This window comes from Chrysemys picta, chromosome 4 (genome assembly GCF_011386835.1).
Source record: "Chrysemys picta bellii isolate R12L10 chromosome 4, ASM1138683v2, whole genome shotgun sequence".
Taxonomy (NCBI): Eukaryota; Metazoa; Chordata; order Testudines; family Emydidae; genus Chrysemys; species Chrysemys picta.
In genome coordinates, this window is record NC_088794.1 from 133,842,148 (window position 1) to 133,864,300 (window position 22,153).

Genomic DNA, 22,153 nt, shown 5'->3' on the forward strand with positions numbered 1-22,153 from the left:
ATTCTGTGCATGCGCACTGGTGCAGAATTCCCCTAGGAGTAGACTATGGAACCTCTTGCTTCTGGTTGGCTGTTCAAATCCAGTCCATTTTTGTAGTGATGGAAAATTTAGCCTTAACTGTATGTGAAATGAATTGGTGGTGGTCTTATTTCCAGCGGACAAGTCTGTAATCCAATTACAGCACCCTCTGGTTGGGCAACTGAACTATTAACTATCAAGCCTGTGGTCTATGCATTATTTTTGATTCTCCCCTCTCTTTCGACCCACACATTAAAGCCATGTCTGAAATCTTGCAGGTTCTCCTTGCACAACAGCTCCAAGATCCAACTTCTCCCTTCTACCCACACCACCAAACTTCTGAGCAAATTCTTTAATCTCCTTCTCCAGCTTCTCTGCCTGTAACCAGGTCCCCTTTCAAGTCTGTTAATGTGGCTGTTAGGATTATCTTCTTGTCTTACCTTCCCGCCTTTTACCCTCTTAAGTCCCTCCACTGACTCTTTCATTTACTGTATCAAATGCAGACTTTTTCTTGCTTTCAAAGCCCTCCACAATTTAGCCTCACCCTACCTGTTCAACCTGTTGTTTTATAGCACAGTCTCTCTGCGAATGTTACCAGCCACAATTTTCTGTTTCTCCCACAAGTATTTTAGTGCTTTCTCCCATGCTGCACCTTGTGAACTGGAAAGGCTTCCAGTCAAAAATCCATAAACCCATCACCTTATTCTCCAATTCTCCCTCAACTCTGCTCTTCCTAATGCATACAGAAAACTGCAACCTTGATGGTTAAGCAGGTGGCAAGCTGTGATCGCTCACTAAGATTTGTGCACCTTCCATTTTTGTTATCTTTTGTCATCCGCATCTCCACCTCAATCTGCTTGTTTCTCATTCACCTATTACGTCTTGTCATCTTGGATTGTAAGCTTTTGGGGGCAGGAATTGTCATCTGTTTCTGTACAAAACCTACCATTAATGTGGTTGTGGCCTTCAGGTGCTAGTGTAATATAAATGTTGAATAATATTCACCCCTGTAGATGGGGTCTCTTGCCCATTCTTGGGCCACATTAATAGAGCAGTGTGAGAGTGCTTTCATTTTGCCATCTCAGTACTTATTCCATGGCTAGGGGACAGATGTGGCCTGTGGCAGGGAGGATTGATCCTGTTTCCTAGCATCATACTTTTAGTAAAGGTAATTCTCTAATATTTTGTTGGGGTCACAATAGAGGCATGATTGGCCAACAACAAAACAATTACCACAATTAAAATAATTAGCACACAAACCAACTCTTTAGTTCACCACAAAAAACGAGCAAAACTGCTATTTGAAGATGCTTATTTCAGAAGAAATTTGCTAGATTGTTACTGTTCTGAATCTTTAAATCATTTTGTATTTGAACTCCTCTTTTTGGTAGTCCATAATGATAAGTACTTGGCATACAGATTTTGGCTTTCATCCTCAGGTTGACAGCAATAGAAGTGCTTCAAAGCATAGCTTGAAATGTTCATTTAACTGCTGCTTTTCAGTGTGGTAGATAAATACACGTCTACTGCCTCATCCTTCAATTAATTTTCTTCTGACAAATAGCTAAGTGCACTTTACAGCCAGTCAGTCCCTGTATGTTTCCCTGGGAACTCCTTTTTTACTTATACAAAAAGTCAAGATTGCAATATCTCAACTGTTCTTTCAACCTACAAACTGTGGCCCATAATACTTTCACTTATTTACTGCTGTTGCTTGTTTCTGCCCTAGATCACATTGGAGGTGTGGGTGGTCAGGTGGGCAGCGTGATGGATCAGCTCAGAGTTTACAAATATCTATTGGGCACCATGGCTGGACTAGCAGGCTCAAGCAGCCAGGTGAAATTTGCTAAGCAGCTTTCAATTTTTTCAGCACTAAGACACTCAAAATATCGTACATATGCATATTTAATACACATGGTCACTCATTGTCTCTCGATTTGTGGAAGTACTTAATACTTTGAATGAGACTGCTTGTTGTACAGATGGCGATCATAGAATATCAGGGTTGGAAGGGACCTCAGGAGATCATCTAGTCCAACCCGCTGCACAAAGCAGGACCAATTTCCCAACTAAATCATCCCAGCCAGGGCTTTGTCAAGCCTGACCTTAAAAATCTCTAAGGAAGGAGATTCCACCACCTCCCTAATGATCTAATGGACTTCTATGTTTCTCTGATATGTGAAGGGTAACTTGGAAAAGGGATGCTCTGATTTAAATTCTCTGACCAGTACTTAACTACAAGCCATCAATTTTCCATCCACCTCTAGGAATTTGGTTATTGTAAGTCAGAGGAAGTAATTATAGTATATATCTTGGCACACATTCACTGCAGACTTTAGTAACTCTAGAATCTTCCATTGGGCTCCTAAAGCTGCTTTTTTTTTTTTTGAGGGCAAGTCCCATGTGTGGCTTTTGGGATTTAATCTGAACTCTGGTCTTAACTTTGTTTTGATTTCTAACTAAATATAAGCTTAATATAGAGTGTAGGTGAGTAACTTCTATTCACACAGATTGCATACTATTTTTGAGACTGTGTTCTTTGGCTCCTTAAGTAAACCTCTTGTTTTTGCTGAGCTTGTAGAGGTAAATCTAAGAATGTTAAATTGTGATCTATAACAAATTGGCCTAGTTACTGACAGAGATTTATTATTGAATAAAAATTGGACCAGAAAGAATAAAAGCACCTTTTTCCCTAAACAGTAATTCCTCCTCTTCCTAACTGCCTAAGCTGACTGGAGCTTCTTTTGCAAATAACACCACTTTATAACTGTCAGGAGTTTGACAGTATTCAAAATTCAGTCAAATTTTATTTTAATAGATGTAAACTGTAAAACTATCACTCTTCTGATGCATATCTTGTTCTTTGTTTTTCACAGAGACTAATAGACAAGTCCAGAGTAACCTGTGTAAAATGGGTACCAGGTTCGGAAAGCCTTTTCCTAGTAGCTCATTCCAGTGGAAATATGTACTTGTATAATGTGGAGCACACTTGTGGTACCACAGCCCCACACTACCAGCTACTTAAGCAAGGAGAAAGTTTTGCAGTCCACACTTGCAAGAGTAAATCCACAAGAAATCCTCTACTTAAATGGACCGTAGGCGAAGGTGCCCTGAATGAATTTGCTTTTTCCCCCGATGGGAAATTTTTGGCGTGTGTGAGCCAAGATGGCTTTCTTCGTGTGTTTAACTTCGATTCAGTGGAGTTGCATGGTACAATGAAAAGCTACTTTGGGGGACTACTATGTGTGTGTTGGAGCCCAGATGGGAAATACATTGTAATAGGTGGAGAGGATGACTTGGTAACGGTTTGGTCTTTTGTGGACTGTCGAGTAATAGCTAGAGGCCACGGACATAAATCATGGGTTAGTGTTGTGGCATTTGACCCATATACCACTAGTGTAGAAGAGAGTGACCCAATGGAATTTAGTGGTAGTGATGAGGATTTCCAAGACCACCTTCATTTTGGTAGGGATCGAGCAAATAGTACACAATCTAGGTTATCAAAAAGGAACTCTACAGACAGTCGTCCAGTAAGTGTTACATATAGGTTTGGTTCTGTAGGCCAAGACACACAACTCTGTTTGTGGGACCTTACAGAAGATATTCTCTTCCCTCACCAACCTCTATCAAGAGCAAGGACACACACAAATGTTATGAATGCCACAAGTCCACCTGCAGGAAGTGGTGGAAATAATCCAGGAAGTAATGGAAACAGTATCACAACACCTGGAAACTCAGTACCCCCTCCTCTTCCACGGTCAAACAGCCTTCCACATTCTGCAGTCTCAAATGCTGGCAGTAAAAGCAGTGTCATGGATGGTGCCATTGCTGCTGGTGTTAGTAAGTTTGCAACCTTATCGCTACATGATCGGAAAGAAAGACACCATGAAAAAGATCACAAGAGAAATCATAGCATGGGACATATATCTAGCAAGAGCAGTGACAAACTGAACCTAGTTACTAAAACCAAAACGGACCCAGCTAAAACTTTGGGAACACCTCTCTGTCCCAGAATGGAAGATGTTCCCTTGTTAGAGCCTCTTATTTGTAAAAAGATAGCACATGAAAGACTGACTGTGTTAATTTTTCTTGAAGACTGTATAGTCACTGCTTGTCAGGAGGGATTTATTTGCACATGGGCAAGGCCTGGTAAAGTGGTAAGTTTTAATCCTTAATGCTGCATCAAAGAACTAGAACTTTGAATAGGTAGTTTTCTCAATATACCTGATTATTGGATATAAAATTTCTTTATGCTTAATGTAAAAAGGTTATTTCCTCAGAGCCATACTTTTGGATACTGCATGCCATATTTCTGAATGATTTGAAGTGTCTTGGGGTACATTTCTTAGTTGCCTTCCAACCAGAGAAATACTGTATATCCAAAGTTTGTGTTCCTATATTTTCAAACTTTTTTAGTATAAACACATGGTGAAGACAAAGATTTAAAAACTAGATTAAAAGTATTCAATCACTAAAGTAACAATATTAGTCATTCACACATTTTCCTGTGCTGCCGTTTTCCTGTGTTTTGAAATACTACTGCTTTGAGTCTACCATGAAATGCTAGCTTTTTTAGAATTTAGGTATCCCATCTGAAAACTTAAGTGTTTAACACTACCTTTTTATGGATTTCTGGAATATTAATAAATGTCAGTCAACTTGTGAGCATACTTTTTAAAACTCTCTGCTGACCATATTGGGAATAATTTGCAGTATCTTGCCTGAAATTGTGAATCAGTCCTAAATGCATAATACATTACTAATGAGATTTTATGAACCTGTATAAAGATCTTAATTTTTATAGGGCTCATTATCATGAGAAGAATCGTGGCCACAGTTTAAAAAAAAAAATTCTGCATAAACAGCTTCATGTTTGGTCCAGTAGTGTCATTTTTACTAGTCAAGTATGCAGGCAAAAAAGAATTTTTAGTGGGTTTCTTTCAGGCAATCACTTCTATCAATTTAAGGTAACACATTTCTAGGGTTTTTACCCTCCCTTGTAAAAGCCTCTTAATCTTGAATACAATATTTATCTTGTCCATTGCATGGCAAATTTGTTTTCTTGTGTTTTCTAAAACTAATTGCCAGTTTATAACCTCAAGCACCTTCTATGCCAAGATAGCTTTGTTTAACATTCTCTGATGAAATACAGTTCTGAGAACCAGCAGGGGCTTGTGTAAAAATGCAGCACTTATTAGGCTATTGCATTCCTGGAGTATTGGTCTTAAATTATTTGAATATTTTCCTAATTGGACAATATAGATATATGTAGTTCCTTAATCCTAAACTACTTGATTCTCTAGAGTCATGTTTGTAGTTGGAGCAACCACTGTGTTCCAGAAAACTAAAATACACCACAACTAACTTCAGATTTCTGTTGCAAGGAAGTCTCAGAATGAATTATCAGAATTATTCCTTTTTTTTTAAAAAAAGTGGTGGTTCTAGCTGCTTTGAAACCCCAAGCACATATTGAAAAAGCTCCTCCAGTCTGGTTCTCAAATCTGTCCTATTATATGCACACATTGAGAACCCCTTCCACTCAGCATCTGTGCACACTTAGTGGCTAGGTCGACTAAGTCTGAACATAGTGTATCTTTCTTTTAAAGGTGGGGGAAAGGGCATTACTTTACCTTTAAAGATATTTAGTACATGAGAATCATTAACTCAAAATAGTGAAACTACATTACACTGGAACTACTTTAACTTCTGTGAATCAGTGCCAGTCACAAACATTCTTATGAAAGCAACTTTAAACGTGTATCAGTGTCTCAGCTTTCTGGAGTAGAATATTGCCATTTTGCATAAATGTTAACCCAGACTGCGTGTGTATTACCAAACACTACCCCTTTACATTTTCTTTCTATGAACTTATAAATTAGGTTTCCTTAAACTGCTGAGTGTAACTTAATCTGTTTTTGTACATTGATGGTTTTGATTTAGAAAATACATCATCTCAAATATTTCAGATATAGAGTATGCAGTACCCAAAATCAGGATTTATGTATTTGGCTAATATGGAAAACTTTAATTACAGGTAAGTCATTTTCATGCTGAAGTTATCACGATCTTTCAAAATTAATATATTGCACACTGATGTAAATGCCATATTATTTAGGATATATTTACTTCCCTAGAAAGATATTTTTCAAATGGACTTGTTTCTCTGATTTCTTCATTTGCATTTACAGTGAGTTCACTCTGCTATTTAAACTAAGTTTTAGTGGCATGTTTACAGGAGTTTGATGGGGAAGTATCTGTGCCAGAAAGATAAGCATCTTTTGGTTTATAGGATAGAGCACTTATAATAACTTTATGCATATTTAACGAGAATGGTCAAAGTATAAAAACACTGATGGTAACGTGTCACTTCTGGGCTATATACCACACATTTCTATATTGCCAGTAGTTTTATCCTTGGCTAAGTCTGTCACTTTGGAGTTTAAAGCTGCTATCTTCTGTCTTCCTCCCATTATCTGGGTTCCTGACAGTCCTGGAAGACTGCCCTCCCTACCACTTTTTTGTGCTAAAAAAAATTCTTCCACCATTGCCTCAGAAACAGCCTCAGTTGAGTGCCAACCATAACCAACCCAAAGAAAGACTGAACAGAAAATTAAACTAACCTTGCAGTAGAAAGCATCAGTGCCAGTGAGCCATCTCTACCTTTCCCTCTCATTTGCCTCCTTTTTGGAAGAGCCATGAAAGCACCAACGACCAGGCGTAGGGTGGTCTTCCTCATTTTAGACCTATTGAATCTCTTGCCCACAGTGTTTTTGTCTCTACTGGCCTTGCCTGAAAATCCAGAAATGGATCTTCAACCTTGATTCCATTAGGCCAGAATGATGCACTGCCATCCCAGCCCCATACAGCCTACGCACAAGTTTTATGAATTACTTCAGTTTACCCATCATACCTTGAGCTTTCTTATTGGCTACATTATTCTTGTAAAGTATGTGATCCAAACACACTTTTAAAATGAACATACTAACTCTTGGACAAAAGCAGTGCAAGGGATTTACAAAATCAGTAAAACAAATTGGGCTGGGGTGATGGGAAAGCATGCTTTACCTGTCTGAAAAATGAATGAACAATTTTTCCTTTCAGTCTGATCCATTCATTTGCAAATTTCACTTTCCCTCATTTTAGGAACTACAATTTTAGTCCCCTCTTCTTGAGGGTTTGACTTTTGAGGTTTTTTTTTTTTTTTTTTCCTCTCCTTAGTTGAGTAACTGTCATCAGATTGGCCATGGGGATTGCTCCCTAGGAAAACCTAGTTGAGGTCATCGAAACTTTCATCTTATCCCTTAACATGTCTGAAAACAATTTAAATAGGAGAGAATTAGAAAAGTGAAATTGCATATGAATCACATTGCCAGTTACTTCAAGCCAAGTTGCATATACTACAGATGCAGTAAAAATGCTTCGTATTTACATGCAAAGGAATTTAATTCTTTTACTTTAAACTATTTTACTAGGCATGAATGAAGCTAATTACAATTACTAATTTTATTACTAAAGTTATTTCAATACAAAATAAACTGTATTATCTAAATGTTTGAATGATACTAAAATTTAACCTGCTTATCTTGTACAACCACTTTGTTTTAATTTAAGGGAAACTTACCACTTATTTCTCTTTTCTGAGAGAGCTCAAGGTAAGATTGGACAAAACTACAAAGGAGAGTGAAATGGCAGTATATATCTGGCAGACTAAATACGTTACCATTTTGTGAAACAATGCACATGAAATTTAGAATGTTTTTGATTCTTATTGTATATGAAAATCTTAAATTATAACATCCTTAAATTATGACTAATGGTTTTTGCTAAAAGAACTTAACAAACATTCATATATTATACTTTGGTGAGTGGGAACACTGGCTACACATTAATTCTTCCTCAGTGGAAAAGAGCATTTTTTTCAATACAACTGAAGTTCAATTACTGGTATTTTGAAGTACTATCAAATTAGAATTATTTCAATGTGATAACGGTATCTGCGTAAATTCTACAGTAAAACTGAATCACAGCTATATGATTTCAGGTTACCAAGGTGCAATTTGAAGCTTCCTGTAATGTGCATATAGTAGCAAATGAAATTGGACATATAGTACACCTTCATTAGCAGAGTGAATTTAAACTAATACACTGGTTTGATAATGTATAGCAAGGTGTGCACAATGGAGGTGTGGCAAAGTGACTTCAGTGAAGCCAGGAGAGATCATAACCCTGTATAAAAGGTCTTATGGGTGAGGGTTTCTGTTTCATGTTAAGAAATAACATGCCTTTTACTAAATACTTGCAGAAATCCCATGTTTTGAACTATCACCTTTTTCAAACTTGGTTATGTACTTGAAGAGACTGTGTATACATCTGCCCCTTTAGCAGCTTAAATCAACTAAATTGATACTGAAAAAAATTGTTGGCCTGCTTATGTTACAATAATGAATTTCATGTCAGTTAATTTACTGTGGCACAACTTAGGTGTAAAAGTTAAAAACAAGATTTTTTTTCCCCTCCATTTTTACCAATTCTGTATACTTGAGTTTGTTAAAGATTGATATGTTAGGTGATACTGTACAAAATTGTATTGACTATATCTTGAGTGCAAATCAAAAGAAAATTCATATGTATTTCCTTTTTACACTTCCATCTAATTTCTTGACAACTTGAATAAATTTCATAGAGCCTTTCTAACATGAAATATTGTTAAATTAACTGTTGCAATAATTAAGCTTTAATAAGTATTGTTGGTATATTTATAATTTTAAAAATTCAAGTTTGTTTCATACTGCTTATTTTTTAGCTATTCTGTTGTCACTGTTACAGCTGAAGAACCTTACTAAATACTTGACATTACAAAATTTGCTGGGGTTGTCCTCTGTATACTGACGTTAAATAAAATGTGTGACTGAACTGTAAATGTAAATAATTTTCAATAGTCCTTTTCACATCAAAGTTCTGAAAGCTGGGATGTAACGAGTGAAAGGTTTTTTCTATATGCTATACGTACCTTGCTGAACAGATGGCTGCAGTGAAACTGCTAGCTTTTTAGCTGCCATTTTATAATTCAAGGGATTGACTAAATCATGCAGTTTTTGAGTAAATCTTTCAGAAATTGTTCTCAAGTTGATATTCGATCTGTCACTTCTAACTTTGAACTATGTTGTAAAGTTCACATGTTTTCTTTTAAAATCCTTAAATATGAGAACAATGAAATAAATCATTTTAAACTCATATTTAGTAATTCAGACATTGGTAAATTAGGCTGTCAATGTGTATCCATAAAGCAGCAGTTGGAATGGAGAATTTTTGTCTTTGGACTCTACAGGAGCTCTTTCCCCTATGGATTCCAGTTCAGGCTGTGCTTCTCAGTCACAACCTTAAGTAGACCTTGAGGCTTACTATACAAAACTGAGTTCACAGCCCTAACAATGTGGGCTTTATTCAAAAGAGAAGAGAATTCAGGTGCTTCCAACCTATAAATAATATCATAGGTCCAGAACAGACCAAGTTTGACATTGACTTTGATAGTCAAGTTAGGCTGATGTAAAATGCTGCCCACTCACTTCCATCAGAGATACATGGGGACAGCTCATCCCTTAAACTAGAGTTCCAGGTTTATTCAGATAAGCAATCAACAAACATGATATCCAGGAGGTTGTTTCTCAGGTTAGGGCTTTTCTAGCAGGGCCTTCAAATTCTCCTTATTTCATTGACCTAAGTTCTAGAGTCATGGGCCCTGGCAAGCAGAGATCAGTTTCTCTGTTGGTGAGATTCCTCTGTAGCTTTCTGATGGGAGAAGCGTCTTTCCTTATTATTGGATTTAAACACTGGATGGTCTTCTGGCACTTCAAGAAATAGTGAAGTGAATGACCTTAATGTGACTGGACCTGGTAGCACTTTTGAAAGCATATGCTGAGAGGCAAGGTGAAATTCGTCCTGACGGCTTGCCGTGGGAACATCTGATTGTCAAATGCCATGTAATTGAGAACTGTTTGGTCAAACAAGTTCCACAGGAATTAGTAGGAATATGAAAGCAATCTGGCTTCCCCCTATTCTACAGTCATAATTGATACTTTGGTAAAAGATGTCTCCCAGCTGTAACCTGGCTTTTACTTTCCTTTTTAAATATCTCTTGCACAAAAGTCCTTAAGGAAATAGTCAGTGTGATCATGTTCTAGTCTGCCTTGAAAGTTCGCATTTAGGTGGCACATCTGTCTTCACTCTTTTCTATCCGTGCACTCTTTTCAGATTGAGAGTTTGCATAGTCTTGGCTGCTGCAGTTTCTATTCAAAATTAAATTTGCTTGGTTTCTCTCAAGTTGCTTTTGTTTGACCTGACCTATAACCTAAATCTTGCCAAAAGTTCTAGTTTCAAAAGGCTAGAGAATGCTTCTCTCTGTACTTAAGTATGAGTCCTTTCCTCCTAAACTAGGTTCCATGCCTAGGTGGGATTAGGATCCTGTCAGCAAAAGCATGTGCGTGCTTCAGCAGGCTTTAGAGAAGATAAATAAGGCAGTTATACGTTTACATTATACATAAACTCATGAGGTATAGTCTGCCTCTTGGACACAGGTGCCTGTCATATCTAAACCGAAGTGTTAAGAGCCCTTAAGGTATGGTATACTTTATCTAATCTCTGTGGATGTCTGAGGCAGAGGGTTTTTACATGGATTATATGTAGATAGTGAAATTTTAGTAATCTGCTTTTTGTCACAAGGATGGAAATACACTTCAGTAATGAAATATATCCCTATACACTAATATATACCAGAAGTAAAATTGCATCTGAATCACTTGTGTTACTGCTGCACACATTTACAAGGTACTTTATCCTGCTCGTACACAAACTATACTCAGGCATGTGACATTACTACAGCAAAACAAGAAAAGACAAGTAGATACTTCAGCACCAAACATAAAATTTCCATAAAATGAATAAATATTAAAAAGAAACAAAACAAATAGTCATTTCTATTTAAAATGCTTATCAGCTTTCCCGTAACCCCTCTTTCTCCCAGTTCTTTTCAAGAAGTCTTCTGCTATATGGTGGGTATATGTTCATAAAGGATTTGCCCTTTTTAAAAAAAAAAAAAACCCATAACATTTTAACACCAGTTCACTAACTGATCTTATTACTCCATTAGGAATTCCTTTAATGTGATCTAGTAAAGAAATTCATGTAGCTCAGAGCCTCATCTTAGCACTTGAACATTTACCTGAGCAAGCTACTGTTTGAGGTCTCATCTAAACAAAGTTTGTATCAGTTTAACTAAAACTGTGGTCTTAAAAAATGTAAATCAATGCAACTGTGCGTGTGGATACTCTTACTGGTTTAATTTGCAACTTAAAACTTAGAGGCGCAAGCCTAGCTAACAAGTTGAAAATTGGATGGTAGTGTTCAAGCAAGGCTTTATACTGGTTTAGTTTTAAATCATTTAAGACGTGATTTACGCTGCTGCAGCTTGGTGATTGTATAAACAAGCCCTAATATATCCAGCATACCATATAGCACCTAGCTACCACCATATTCATTGTTGCACATTTTTCAGTTTCTCAATGAAAAACACCAACTTATCTATTGTTCCCTCTTTGGTTCTAATCAATTTTATCTTCATTCATATAAGAATATTTGTAACCCTATGGTGACTTTGATTGGCATTAATCTTATTCCTTATTTCATATTCACCAAGCATTAGCTGATTTTTGAAATTCAGACTATCAGGCTCAGCTGCTATAATCTGGAAACTGCATTATAAATTTTTGTCTTCACACATTACTTCAGCCTCAAAAGGTATTTCAGAAGTTCTGTAAGTTTGTGAAGGTAAATTTAAAAAAAAAAAAAATCAAAATGCCATCAGTACTGAGAATTGTGGTACTCAATGTTTTTTAAAGGCAGTCTCTTCTGAATAGAAAATGCAAATATGGCTGGTTCAGAACTTGATTGGAATATCCTTACTGAGGTCTAATGCCTTTGCTAGATTTGCAGGATAGGGAATGAAAAGATAAATGATTTTAAAGTTTGAGCATGCTCAATGAATATATTATTTCAGTCCTGCCCTTTTTATGAAATCACAGTATATGTTCTGGCAGGCCTGACTAGCATTTGGTAGGCCAAGGGAAAACAACTTGAATTAGGGAGAGAACACTGCAAAATCCTCCACCAAAAAGACCCGTCTTAACAGTAGGAACAAAGAAAAATATACATGAACTCTGCACATCTTCCCACCCTGGGCTTCCTGCAATTTTTGATGCATTCTATGATTTGTAACTGAAGGAGGTTCAGACATCGTAACCTGAACAGATAAGACTTCTTCCAAAACAAAAACAAACAAAACAAAAAAAAGCAGTGGCAAAACTATGAACTTCACACCTTACTCCATTCACCTTAGTAGGAAGAACTTCAAAGCTTGACAGGAGGTAATTTTTTTTCCTCTTGTAGTTTGAGTTTTTTAATTGGAAATTAATTCCTGATTTGAGTGTCTCATGTCCTATGAATGCTGTTCTAATTGAACATTTAATAAAGATAAATGCAAAAAATGAATGCAGTTATTTAAGATGTCAGCAGCCACTTTGAATTTGCCCTTGCTGCATGCACACTAAGTATATTCTGTTCCTTGTTTGCTGAATACATAGCTTAATATAACTTATTTTGGTGCGTAGTATGCATTGTGTGCACGACAGAACAGATCTGAAGTTACTGTAGGAATCTGAATTTCTTTGCACTTTAAGAACATAACGGCCATACTGGGTCAGACCAAAGGTCCATCCAGTCCACTATCCTGTCTACCGACAGTGGCCAATGCCAGGTGCCCCCGACTTTGACCTTGAAGTGGGCAGCATTACTGTTGCATTAGCAGGATTTTTTGTATTTAAGAATTACTTCAGTTTCTGTAACTTGCGTTCTGTCCCATCTTCTCTGGTCTATCCAAGAGTGGTTCAGTAAAGAGGCAAATGGCCTGCTACAATCTTAATTTCTTTGCTTCTTTCCTTCTTGAACATAAGTTTTCCTCACCAAATTTTGATGATCATCCTCAGACCAAAATTCATAACCATATTCATAGTTTAAAGTCAGAAGGGATCATTATGATTATATATAGGCTGACCGCTGGTATAACACAGGTTAAAGAACCTCACTTAATAACTTCTGCATTAAACCCATAATTTGTTTGAGAGAGAGCATATCACTTCAAAAGATATCCAGTCTTGATTTAAAGACTTGAAATTACAAATTTCAATTTTGTTAAATGTAATCTGTGCTACTCATTTTCATCCTTGGTCTTAATATGAATTATACTACTAAACTGTTACTCATCAGAATGTATTAGCTAATATTAGCTTTTCACATTCAAAGTGCTGTACAAACGTCTAGTCTTAGACCACTCTGAAGTAGATATACAGTTATCCTAACTGTATAGATGGGCACCTGAACCAGACTGTACCTTGCTCAAAACTGCAGGAAGTATTTCAGAGCAGGAATTAAAACTCAGGAGTGCCTATTGTCCAGTCCTCTATTCAAACTATTCAACTTTTTTCTGATAAAAAGGTATTCATAGCCCAGGAGATAAGGATGAGAATCAACCCAGTCTGGGTCCTCATGACTTGAATGCTGAAGATCATAGGGTATGTGGTATCACATTGAATGGAGGTAGTGCTTTCTAGAATCGCCCCTTTTTAAAGCACAGCTGTATATAGCAAAACACAGGAAGTGACTGCATTTCAAATAAGGGTTCCCTTAACATTCACAATGGATAGTGTCTATTTCTTGCTTGTCATGGCCCCTGGATACTGTGGTCATGAGAAATACCTTGTCCTTTACGCCATCTTTATAGGATTTAATTTATGCTTCACAATCATAGGATTACTAGCATATGCACATGTCAGACCCTTGATTAATTTGTCATAAACAAGATTAGGAATATTGGTACCTAGGGATGTTTAACTACAGAATATCCTTTTTCCACTGCATTTTAAAAGTTACTTAGTATGTGTAATCTTTCAAGAAAATGCAAAATTGTTTTGGTGTCATGGTTAGGATTAACAGACTCCTGGAACGTGGTACATGATAACACTGTAAACTCTGCATGTGATTCAACATTCTGGTATATTCATCACACATTTTATTCACTTTAAAAAAAAAAGTCCTTTTTGGTAACTTTTTCAGAAGTGCCCAATGACTTAGATGCTGTTAAAATTTTTACCCTTTAATGTACAGTTCCACTCCCTGTGCATCCTCCTCCTCCTCCCAGAGAAGGAAGGCAAACCCTACCATTCCTCCTTCCATGTAATGCTGAACTCTGAAATGTGCAACTTTGTAAGGCCTGAATATCACATTTGTATATTTCATGACTGAGCCACAAATCTACTTCATTGCATAAATTATATGAAAATCAGTTATGCATTGCATACACAACAAAATAAAACAATTGTAGATGCTATTTACAGAGGGCAGTCTAAGGTGTAGCATACCATACCATCTTCCATGTACTTATTTTCTGCCATGAACCCCACCAATCCATGTGGATGCATCCCATGTCTGAATTGGTGGATCAGAGATTTTAAAGGGGAGGATGAGTTTACCTGAAATTAGTTTTTTTTTTGTGACTCAGATCCACCAATCCAGAACCTCTTCCACTTCTGTTTGTGATTTAAGAGAACAGGGATTTTTTTCTTCAGTAGGGGTTCCTGGATACTTGGATCCAAGCAAGAAAGAGCTCCTATAGACTCTGAAGATGTCACTAATTCTACATTCCTATTGTTAGTTGCATCTGATCTTGCCTAGCTTGATGGATCTGAGTCACAGGAACATAATTTAGAGGTAAGAAACAATTACTAAAAGTGTGGGTTTTTTTTTTTTTTAGCTATATAGCAAGGGAAAGTGAAGTCATTATGTTAATCAGGGTACTTCAGGCTTAGCAGGTATTTAGTTCTTCAGGCTGTTAGCACTCTTTTTAATAACTAAATGACAAAGTGCAAGAAAACAAACCTGCCTCTTGGTGCAGATGTTTGTTTTTAAATCTGAAGGCTGGTGTCCAAATTGAAATTCAACCATTACATTTCTTTTCAATGAATGACATAGGGAAAAGCTTCTTGATCACCTGACAGCCAAGTACATAAATCAAAAGCAGAAAATACCTCTTTATTATACCATCCAAACCAGTTATCAACAAGAATCATATGTAGCTAAGAATGCTGCATAATTCTTAAGCTGCGAATCTGAAATATTAGCAAGCCACTATTGATTTGTAGTGCATTTCAATAAGGTGGTAAACTTGTGAAAAAATTAAGTTAATAGATGTATCTAAATCCAAACTTAAATGGTAATGCAAAACTTAATGTGAATTCTGAGTCTCCCCGCCACACTCATTGTCTTTTCCAGGCATTCTCATTCCCAACTAACCTATAGGAATATTTGTTAAAATATTTCTTAAACTGTTTACTATTTATCAGCAGCAGATGAGAACTTTGGATTCTCGCCAGTAGTATTAACATTAATGGAGGTCAACTGTCTAATTTTTTTCTTGATGGCAGAGTAGACACATTGTCTGTGTAGTGCCCATTTGCTGTATATTTAACCATTAGTTCAAAGGATACTTACTATTTGTGTAGTGTGGTATAAAAATAAGTGTCCAGAAGTTGCCAGTGGCTTAAGAAAAATGCAAGGCAAACTAAGATCAAACATTTGCAACAAATTCAGTGTCCTAAACATATTTATTAATCTGTCCCAAAAACATTGTTTTGAACATTATTAAGCAGGGCAAATAAAATGTTTCATATAGGAATCTGGCACATTATTTTTTGAGGAATAAAGGTAATCTGTTAGTAGTGAGTGCCTGTACATACAAACCTTTGTACTGATAAATTTATCTGCTGCAGATTAATTTTTTAAGTTAATGTCAGGCTCTCTTGCTGGATTAATGTAAACTGCTTTGTTTGCAGGGTTTATTGTCATCCCAAAACCAGGCCAATTCTCCAAGTGGAACTGTAGTATAGCCATCACACTACTGCTAGCGAATCTTTGAACACAGGACAAGAAGTAATGACAGTGGAACCAGGAGCTGTTCTTCATGCAGAGAGCATCAGAAATTATAAAATGGCAGAGTGTAAACTTGGAATTATGTGAATCACATAATACTTTGCAAAAGAATAATGTAATGAATTCTTAGTATGGCTAATACTTCTAGGCTGCTCACCCAAAGAAGAATTTTCCTTTTAAAAAAGAAATGCTTCATTTGGTGTTGCAGTAAAAATTATTTTTTTCTCAGTTTTCTTTATACTTTTCAAGTTCAGTGTAATTTAATCAATATATATATATATATATAGAGAGAGAGAGAGAGATACGTGTAAAATAAAGTATGTTTCTTAAATCCAAGTAAGTTCAACGGTTATATAAATTAGTACTTCACCATTGTTTTTTGCACTGATTTTTTTATTTTTAACCAGAGATGGTTAGAAGACAGCCTGGAATGCACTCATGGAAAATGAAAGTCATTACTTTCTGGCTTAAAAATGTAATTCAGGAAGATGGATGCTGCAATCATAGGGGTTTTTTTTAAACAAAATTGTTTGCACTTAAATAGTTTAATGCTAGTAGAGAATTACTTTAAAATGGGTATTCAGACACCCAGAAAAGCTATGTTGTGGAGAAAATATATCCTTTGTATCTATGAAACATTTATTTTAATATTGTTTCCAATTGCAATCGGCTCTGTATTATATGTATAAATGTAATTCAGTGATTGGGAGGAAAATGGATCAGTACACTAGTAATTTTCATCATCTAAAAGATATTTCTAATTCTGAAAATACATATTAAACTATCTTGAATATGCAGTTTTGTTTACGTTCTGTTTTAAATTGGATCGATTTTGATGTAATCAATCTTTTGAATTAAATATTGGGTACAGAAATACACTCTAATCCTTGTAGAACACATTCCTTATTTTAAAAACCTTTTGCATCAGGAACACTTTCATGTTTAATGTTGCTTAATTGGATTAGGGAAATGAAATTAGAAATTTTCCCCTGCACTTCTTCCTATTACAACTTACCTCTGAATACATTTTCCAGACATTAAAACCCAATATTTACTAAAATAGGAGCCTCAGATTTTTTTTGCAGTATAGTGATTTCTTCTGATGCCTTTTAATAGTTGCATTTTAGTGCAGTTTAATACTGTATTTGTCTAAAAATTAGATGTTTTAATTTTAATTGTTGAATTGCATTGACTTTCAAGCTAATGCTTATTATGTAGACAACTATGACAGTGTAGTAGGTGCATACACTTTGATTTTTACAATCTAAAATTATGTACTAAAATAGTGGAGTAGATTGTATTTTGGAACAACTTGCTGTGCTAAAAAAATGAGATGTCCTTGCTATCAATTTAAAATTTGAAGTAGATATATCCAAGTATTTTCATAATCTAGTGCTGCATGATAGTGGTTGATACTAAATTGGTTTTTATTAGCAAAACAAAGGCCATTTCATCCCTTCCGGTATTTTCTGCAAGGGGATGAAAGGAATGAAGAATGTGCTACTCTGGATCAAAATCCAGTAGAAAGGGTGATTGAGATGATATGATGGCATCTTCTCACTTCCTCTGCCCTGCCTAAGCCCCTTCAGACTCTATTGTTGGGCTTCTTCTGAACTTTGCAGATGTGCAGCTAGGAGGTGGTATAAGCACAGCCTTCTTAGCTCTGCTCTGGCATTCATATCCTTCAAAATGGAAGGACTTTCCAAAAGTCAATTTAATGCTGATACTGAAGGCATGATCTGGGCCTAAATTACTAACAAACTTTATCCCAGGTTCCAACAACATCTTTGTATAAAATTTATAGTTGAATAGAATTTTCTTTAATAACAAGATACTAATTCTCTACCGTCATTTTAGAATAAACTATATAATTATACATAGAATTATAGAGTTAGAAGGGACTTCAAGGCTCATCTAGTCTAACTTGCCAAGAAAGCTGGTTTGTTGTATCTAAACCATGCAAGACCGATGGCTATCCTGCCTTCTTTTGAAAGCCTCTATGAAGGACCTTCCGCAACCTCCCTAGGCAATCTGTTTCATTGTCCTATTGTTAGGAAGTTTTTCCTGAGATTTAGTCTAAATCTGTTTGCAACACTGGAGAAACTCAAACTTTAGCAAGCCTCACCTGGTTCTACATATCAGTTTTATAAAAATTAAAGCCTCACTCCTGCTCCCACTGAAGATAAATTTTGCTGTTCACTTCAACGGAAGAATAATCAGACCTGTGCTTTATGCAGTTCAAGTTTATTTAATCCTTGAATATAAACAAACCAGGTTGAAACTGTCAATTTAACAACCATTAAAATTCTAATTTTACCTTCCTTATTTAAATGTCTCCAAAGTTGATTTAGATAAAAATGGAAGTAGTGAGACACTTGGTTGCAATATATGTTAAATTCTTAAACTGATTTTTAAACATACAGTGGAGACAGTCTGAGAATCCTATTACCAAATGCTCTGAGCTAGTCACCACCTGGGTTGTATTCAGATCACTAACCAAATTAGAAAAGACAAAGTTGTTACCATCTGACAGTCATTCACTGGTCTATGTAAAATGGGGGCTGGTCTGTGGATAGCTTTCTTTATCATGACTAACATTGATTGGCACCGTTGGCATAGAAACAAAGCACTGAATGGAAACCAACTTTCTGTCCATCTTCTGTAATAAGGGTCAAAAGTACTTTGTTTAGAAGAAACTCCTCTTTCCCCAAGTTTAGAAACTTTCATGGCTGCACCCAAGTCATAAATTCTTTTGCTAAATAGACTTCATTTCTTGGTTCTGTTATTCTCGCACCCTTCACAAGTCTTGTAGGTAAGAAGTAGACTTGAAAATATCACCCTTTCCCTAAATATATATTTATTGTGACCAGGTTCTGTGAACACAATCACTTTAAAATAAGGGTGTCAGTCTGTCCTGTTTTCAAGCTGTAAGACTCATACTTGAATTAAATTGATTATCATTTTGTCTCAAAACAAGCTTTGAGAAGCAAAGTAACTAGAATAAACCGTTTAAATACTATATTGTTGGGTCAAGTAATTGCAAAAACCGATGTCCAACGGAACTATTTAAATGTAATTTAAAAAATCCTATGGGGAGTATGAAAATGTATTGCCTTTCCACCCAAACTTTGCAGTATTGGGCTACTTGCCTGAGAATTTGAAAGTGAAATTGACTAGAAATCATAAAAGTGGATAGATTAGGTAGTTTTAAACTGACATGCAAAAAAGTAAACAGCATAAATACAGTCACTATTTAATATTTGTCCTATTGCCCTATTTCAAGTGCTCTGAATATTATTCTACATTTGCATGCAGAGACAACTAGTCTTAAACCTGAAATATTGAATATAGTTCGAATGATGAAAGGAATTCTTCAGTGAAAGTGTGGTCACTTGACAAGATCTATCTATTTAAGACCTTATTCAGCAAAACACTCATGAGCATATTTAATTTGAAGAGACTGGAGCATGTGCTTAATTTTAAGCACATACTTGGGTAATCAATCCCTGCTCAAAGCACTCATCGCTCTCTTACCATGGAAGGAACCCAGTCCTGCATGCTTCATTCAGATCCCAGGAAATACGCCCTTTTAGAGGAGCTTAAAATACAAACCTCCCTTTTAACAACAACCCCCAAAGTTTTGCCAGATCAGCAATATTTGAACTCTGTAAGTAGACTGGCAATTCTAAAGCCAGATCATGAATCTTCTGGGTGTATATGTTCAACCTCTAGTGTGGATAATTGGGATACAATACAAAAAAGCAAAGCAAAGCAAGCCCTAACATTGCACAATAAAAACAGTGAATATCCTATTTGGAAGATTTTGTATTTTGCATAAGTCATGTAATTGAAATATTTTAAACTATATGTTTATATAGTGTATTGATCAGAACAAGACACTCCTAAAATTTTAGGAAACAAAAAAAAAATCCCCAAATTTTTAAACAGGAGGAGAAAATACATCATTGCATATTGAACACAAGTTATTTTTTTGCACTAAAGCAAATTGAATGCTGGGTGAGAGGAAATTATAATATGGCTTTGCTTGGCAAGGTTACTCTATAAAATGGCATTGTGGGCTTCCATGTTTCTCAGTTCCCAATTTGCTTATTTTTCAATTGAAGATTTTTCCAACTCCTAGCCTGACAACCTCAAGCTGGGTTTCCCTAAATGTTAGCACCCTTCGTAAAGGTTCTGCAGGCCCAAAGTATGCCCTCATTAACTTTATGCAATCCCCAGTGCTTTCGGGGTTTACAGTGACATAATGGACTCTAATTGGACTTTAGTTCTGTTGATGCTCTAGAAATAGAATCCAGCTCCCATTGTTGTCTGTTTTGGTTCTGGGGATCTAAAAAGAGGTAAAAGCATACACAATCAAAAAGATGCATTTTTACATATATTCAAATCTGAAGAGACTACACTTACATTTTCATACTCGGAAATATGTCACTTCTGATAACTGGTATTCATGCTAAAACTAGTGATTGCCACTCTGCCACACTGACAAATTGGTGAAAATGAGAATTTTGCATCTGAACAAAATGAACAAGGTTGGACTTTCTATAGATAGGTCCTTTTTTAAAACGCTGCATATAAAATTGTCAGAAGTAAAACTAATGGCTTGCACAACTCTATGTTAATACAAATTCCAGGTAGACAAATGAAGGCAACTGCCATGCATATGAAATTCAATAAAACTGTTTAAAGATTAACTAACAAATCAATGTTGTATGAGTTTTATTAGTGCTGTAGATAACTCAGGTAGCTAACTTGTTAGCTTCCTCAGTTGAAACTTCTGATGTTGGTAAAGCACTGTATCTAGTTCCTAACCGCCCTTCGGGATATGTTACTTAAGCAGCTATTTTTCAGCAGGCCCTGCCTATTTTTTCTGGTGGTTATAGTCACGTAGGAGTTGTATATTTCACTTGCTCTATCCAGTAGAGTTAAGGATCACATTGGAATAGCCTCTTCACTTAAATGCCCACTTAACACAGAAATAATGGAGTCAAAGATGATGCTTTCATTGTTAAACAACTACTAGTAAGCTCACAGCATAAGTTTGAAGCACTTTCTAAAGTCTGATGTGATAAAATTAAGTTCTCAAGGTGACATACGGTAGTGATTTTCTTAAGTTAGTCTTCTTGGAAGTCGTCTGCCTTTAGTTTGGCTTTTTCAAATAGTTTCCTTGAATAATGTTTAGGGCAGTGGTTTTTCATCCTGTGGTCTTTGTACCCCTGGAGGAGGGGGGTCTGCAGCCTGTCTAAGATTTCCAAAGGGGTCTGTACTTCCACTTGAAATTTTTTAGGAGTCCACAAATGAAAAAAGGTTGAAAACCACTGATTTAGGGTGTCCTAACAAGTTAGTCTGTTTCAAAATGCACAACTTATGTAACAAAAGAGATAGTCATGAAAGCAGTTTGGTTTTTGGCATGCTTCTCATTTGTAATAATGCTTAGCTATGAGGTAGAATAGTAAAACCTCATACAAATAATTTTCTGTAAAATTCCATGTTTTCTTTTGGAATGGGAGTATTACATGAAAGTAGGTGGTTTACTTGAATCACCTTGAGAAAAAACAGCTCTTAGGAAAGCTCTAGGAAAATCAGATGAAATTAACTTTATCTCTGACACTAGCAGATTGCTGCTGTGAACCCTGATCTACAGCATGAGCTTGAAAGAGTAGGACAGCTGTAAGACTTTTAGAACCTGGAGAGGCTGCTGTTCATGTCAAATGTTGATCAACTTTATTTTTCAATTTGAGTTTCTAATGAGCAGCCTGTAGTGAAATTTTGCAGCAGATCAAATGTTCTGGGGACTTATATCCATCACTCTACAGAACAAGACTGTCCAGTGTATTCATCAAACAAGATAAGCTCATCAACTTTTAGAATGTTAATGCTCCCGTAGGGTTGACCTGTTGCTACTCTAGATATATGTTTAGAGCAAGGAAATGAAGCATACCAAAAGCCTTGTATCTTTAATGGAGAACACAAGTGCCTCTGACACTTCTCCATTCTTTCAATCTGACTTGAATGATTGACAGGAAGGTCACCCAGCTACCATGGCCGGCTCCAGGCACCAGCTTGGCAAGCAAGTGCTTGG

At 36.2% G+C, this 22,153-nt stretch overlaps 2 protein-coding genes across 17 annotated transcripts in view; one reads left to right on the forward strand and one right to left on the reverse strand.

The window, feature by feature from the left end:
- Positions 1-22,153, forward strand: part of WDR20 (WD repeat domain 20) — an 83,489-nt gene that overhangs the window by 39,602 nt on the left and 21,734 nt on the right. For 4 of the 9 annotated variants that reach the window (XM_065593615.1, XM_065593614.1, XM_065593612.1 and 1 more), the window contains exon 3: positions 2,895-4,175. The exons of 2 other annotated variants lie outside the window; for them this stretch is intronic. In XM_065593615.1, coding sequence (XP_065449687.1) covers positions 2,895-4,175 — 1,281 coding nt within the window. Of the gene's footprint in view, positions 1-1,747; positions 1,855-2,894; positions 6,615-15,956; positions 16,851-22,153 lie in introns of those variants that run through there. 3 more of the 9 variants (XM_024105132.3, XM_065593617.1, XM_042858188.2) reach the window with 3 other exon arrangements.
- Positions 18,282-22,153, reverse strand: part of MOK (MOK protein kinase) — a 33,970-nt gene continuing 30,098 nt past the window's right edge. For all 8 annotated transcript variants that reach the window (XR_010600760.1, XM_065593619.1, XM_065593633.1 and 5 more), the window contains one exon: positions 18,282-20,401. The gene's annotated coding sequence lies outside the window, so the exon portion shown is untranslated. The remainder of the gene's footprint in view (positions 20,402-22,153) is intronic.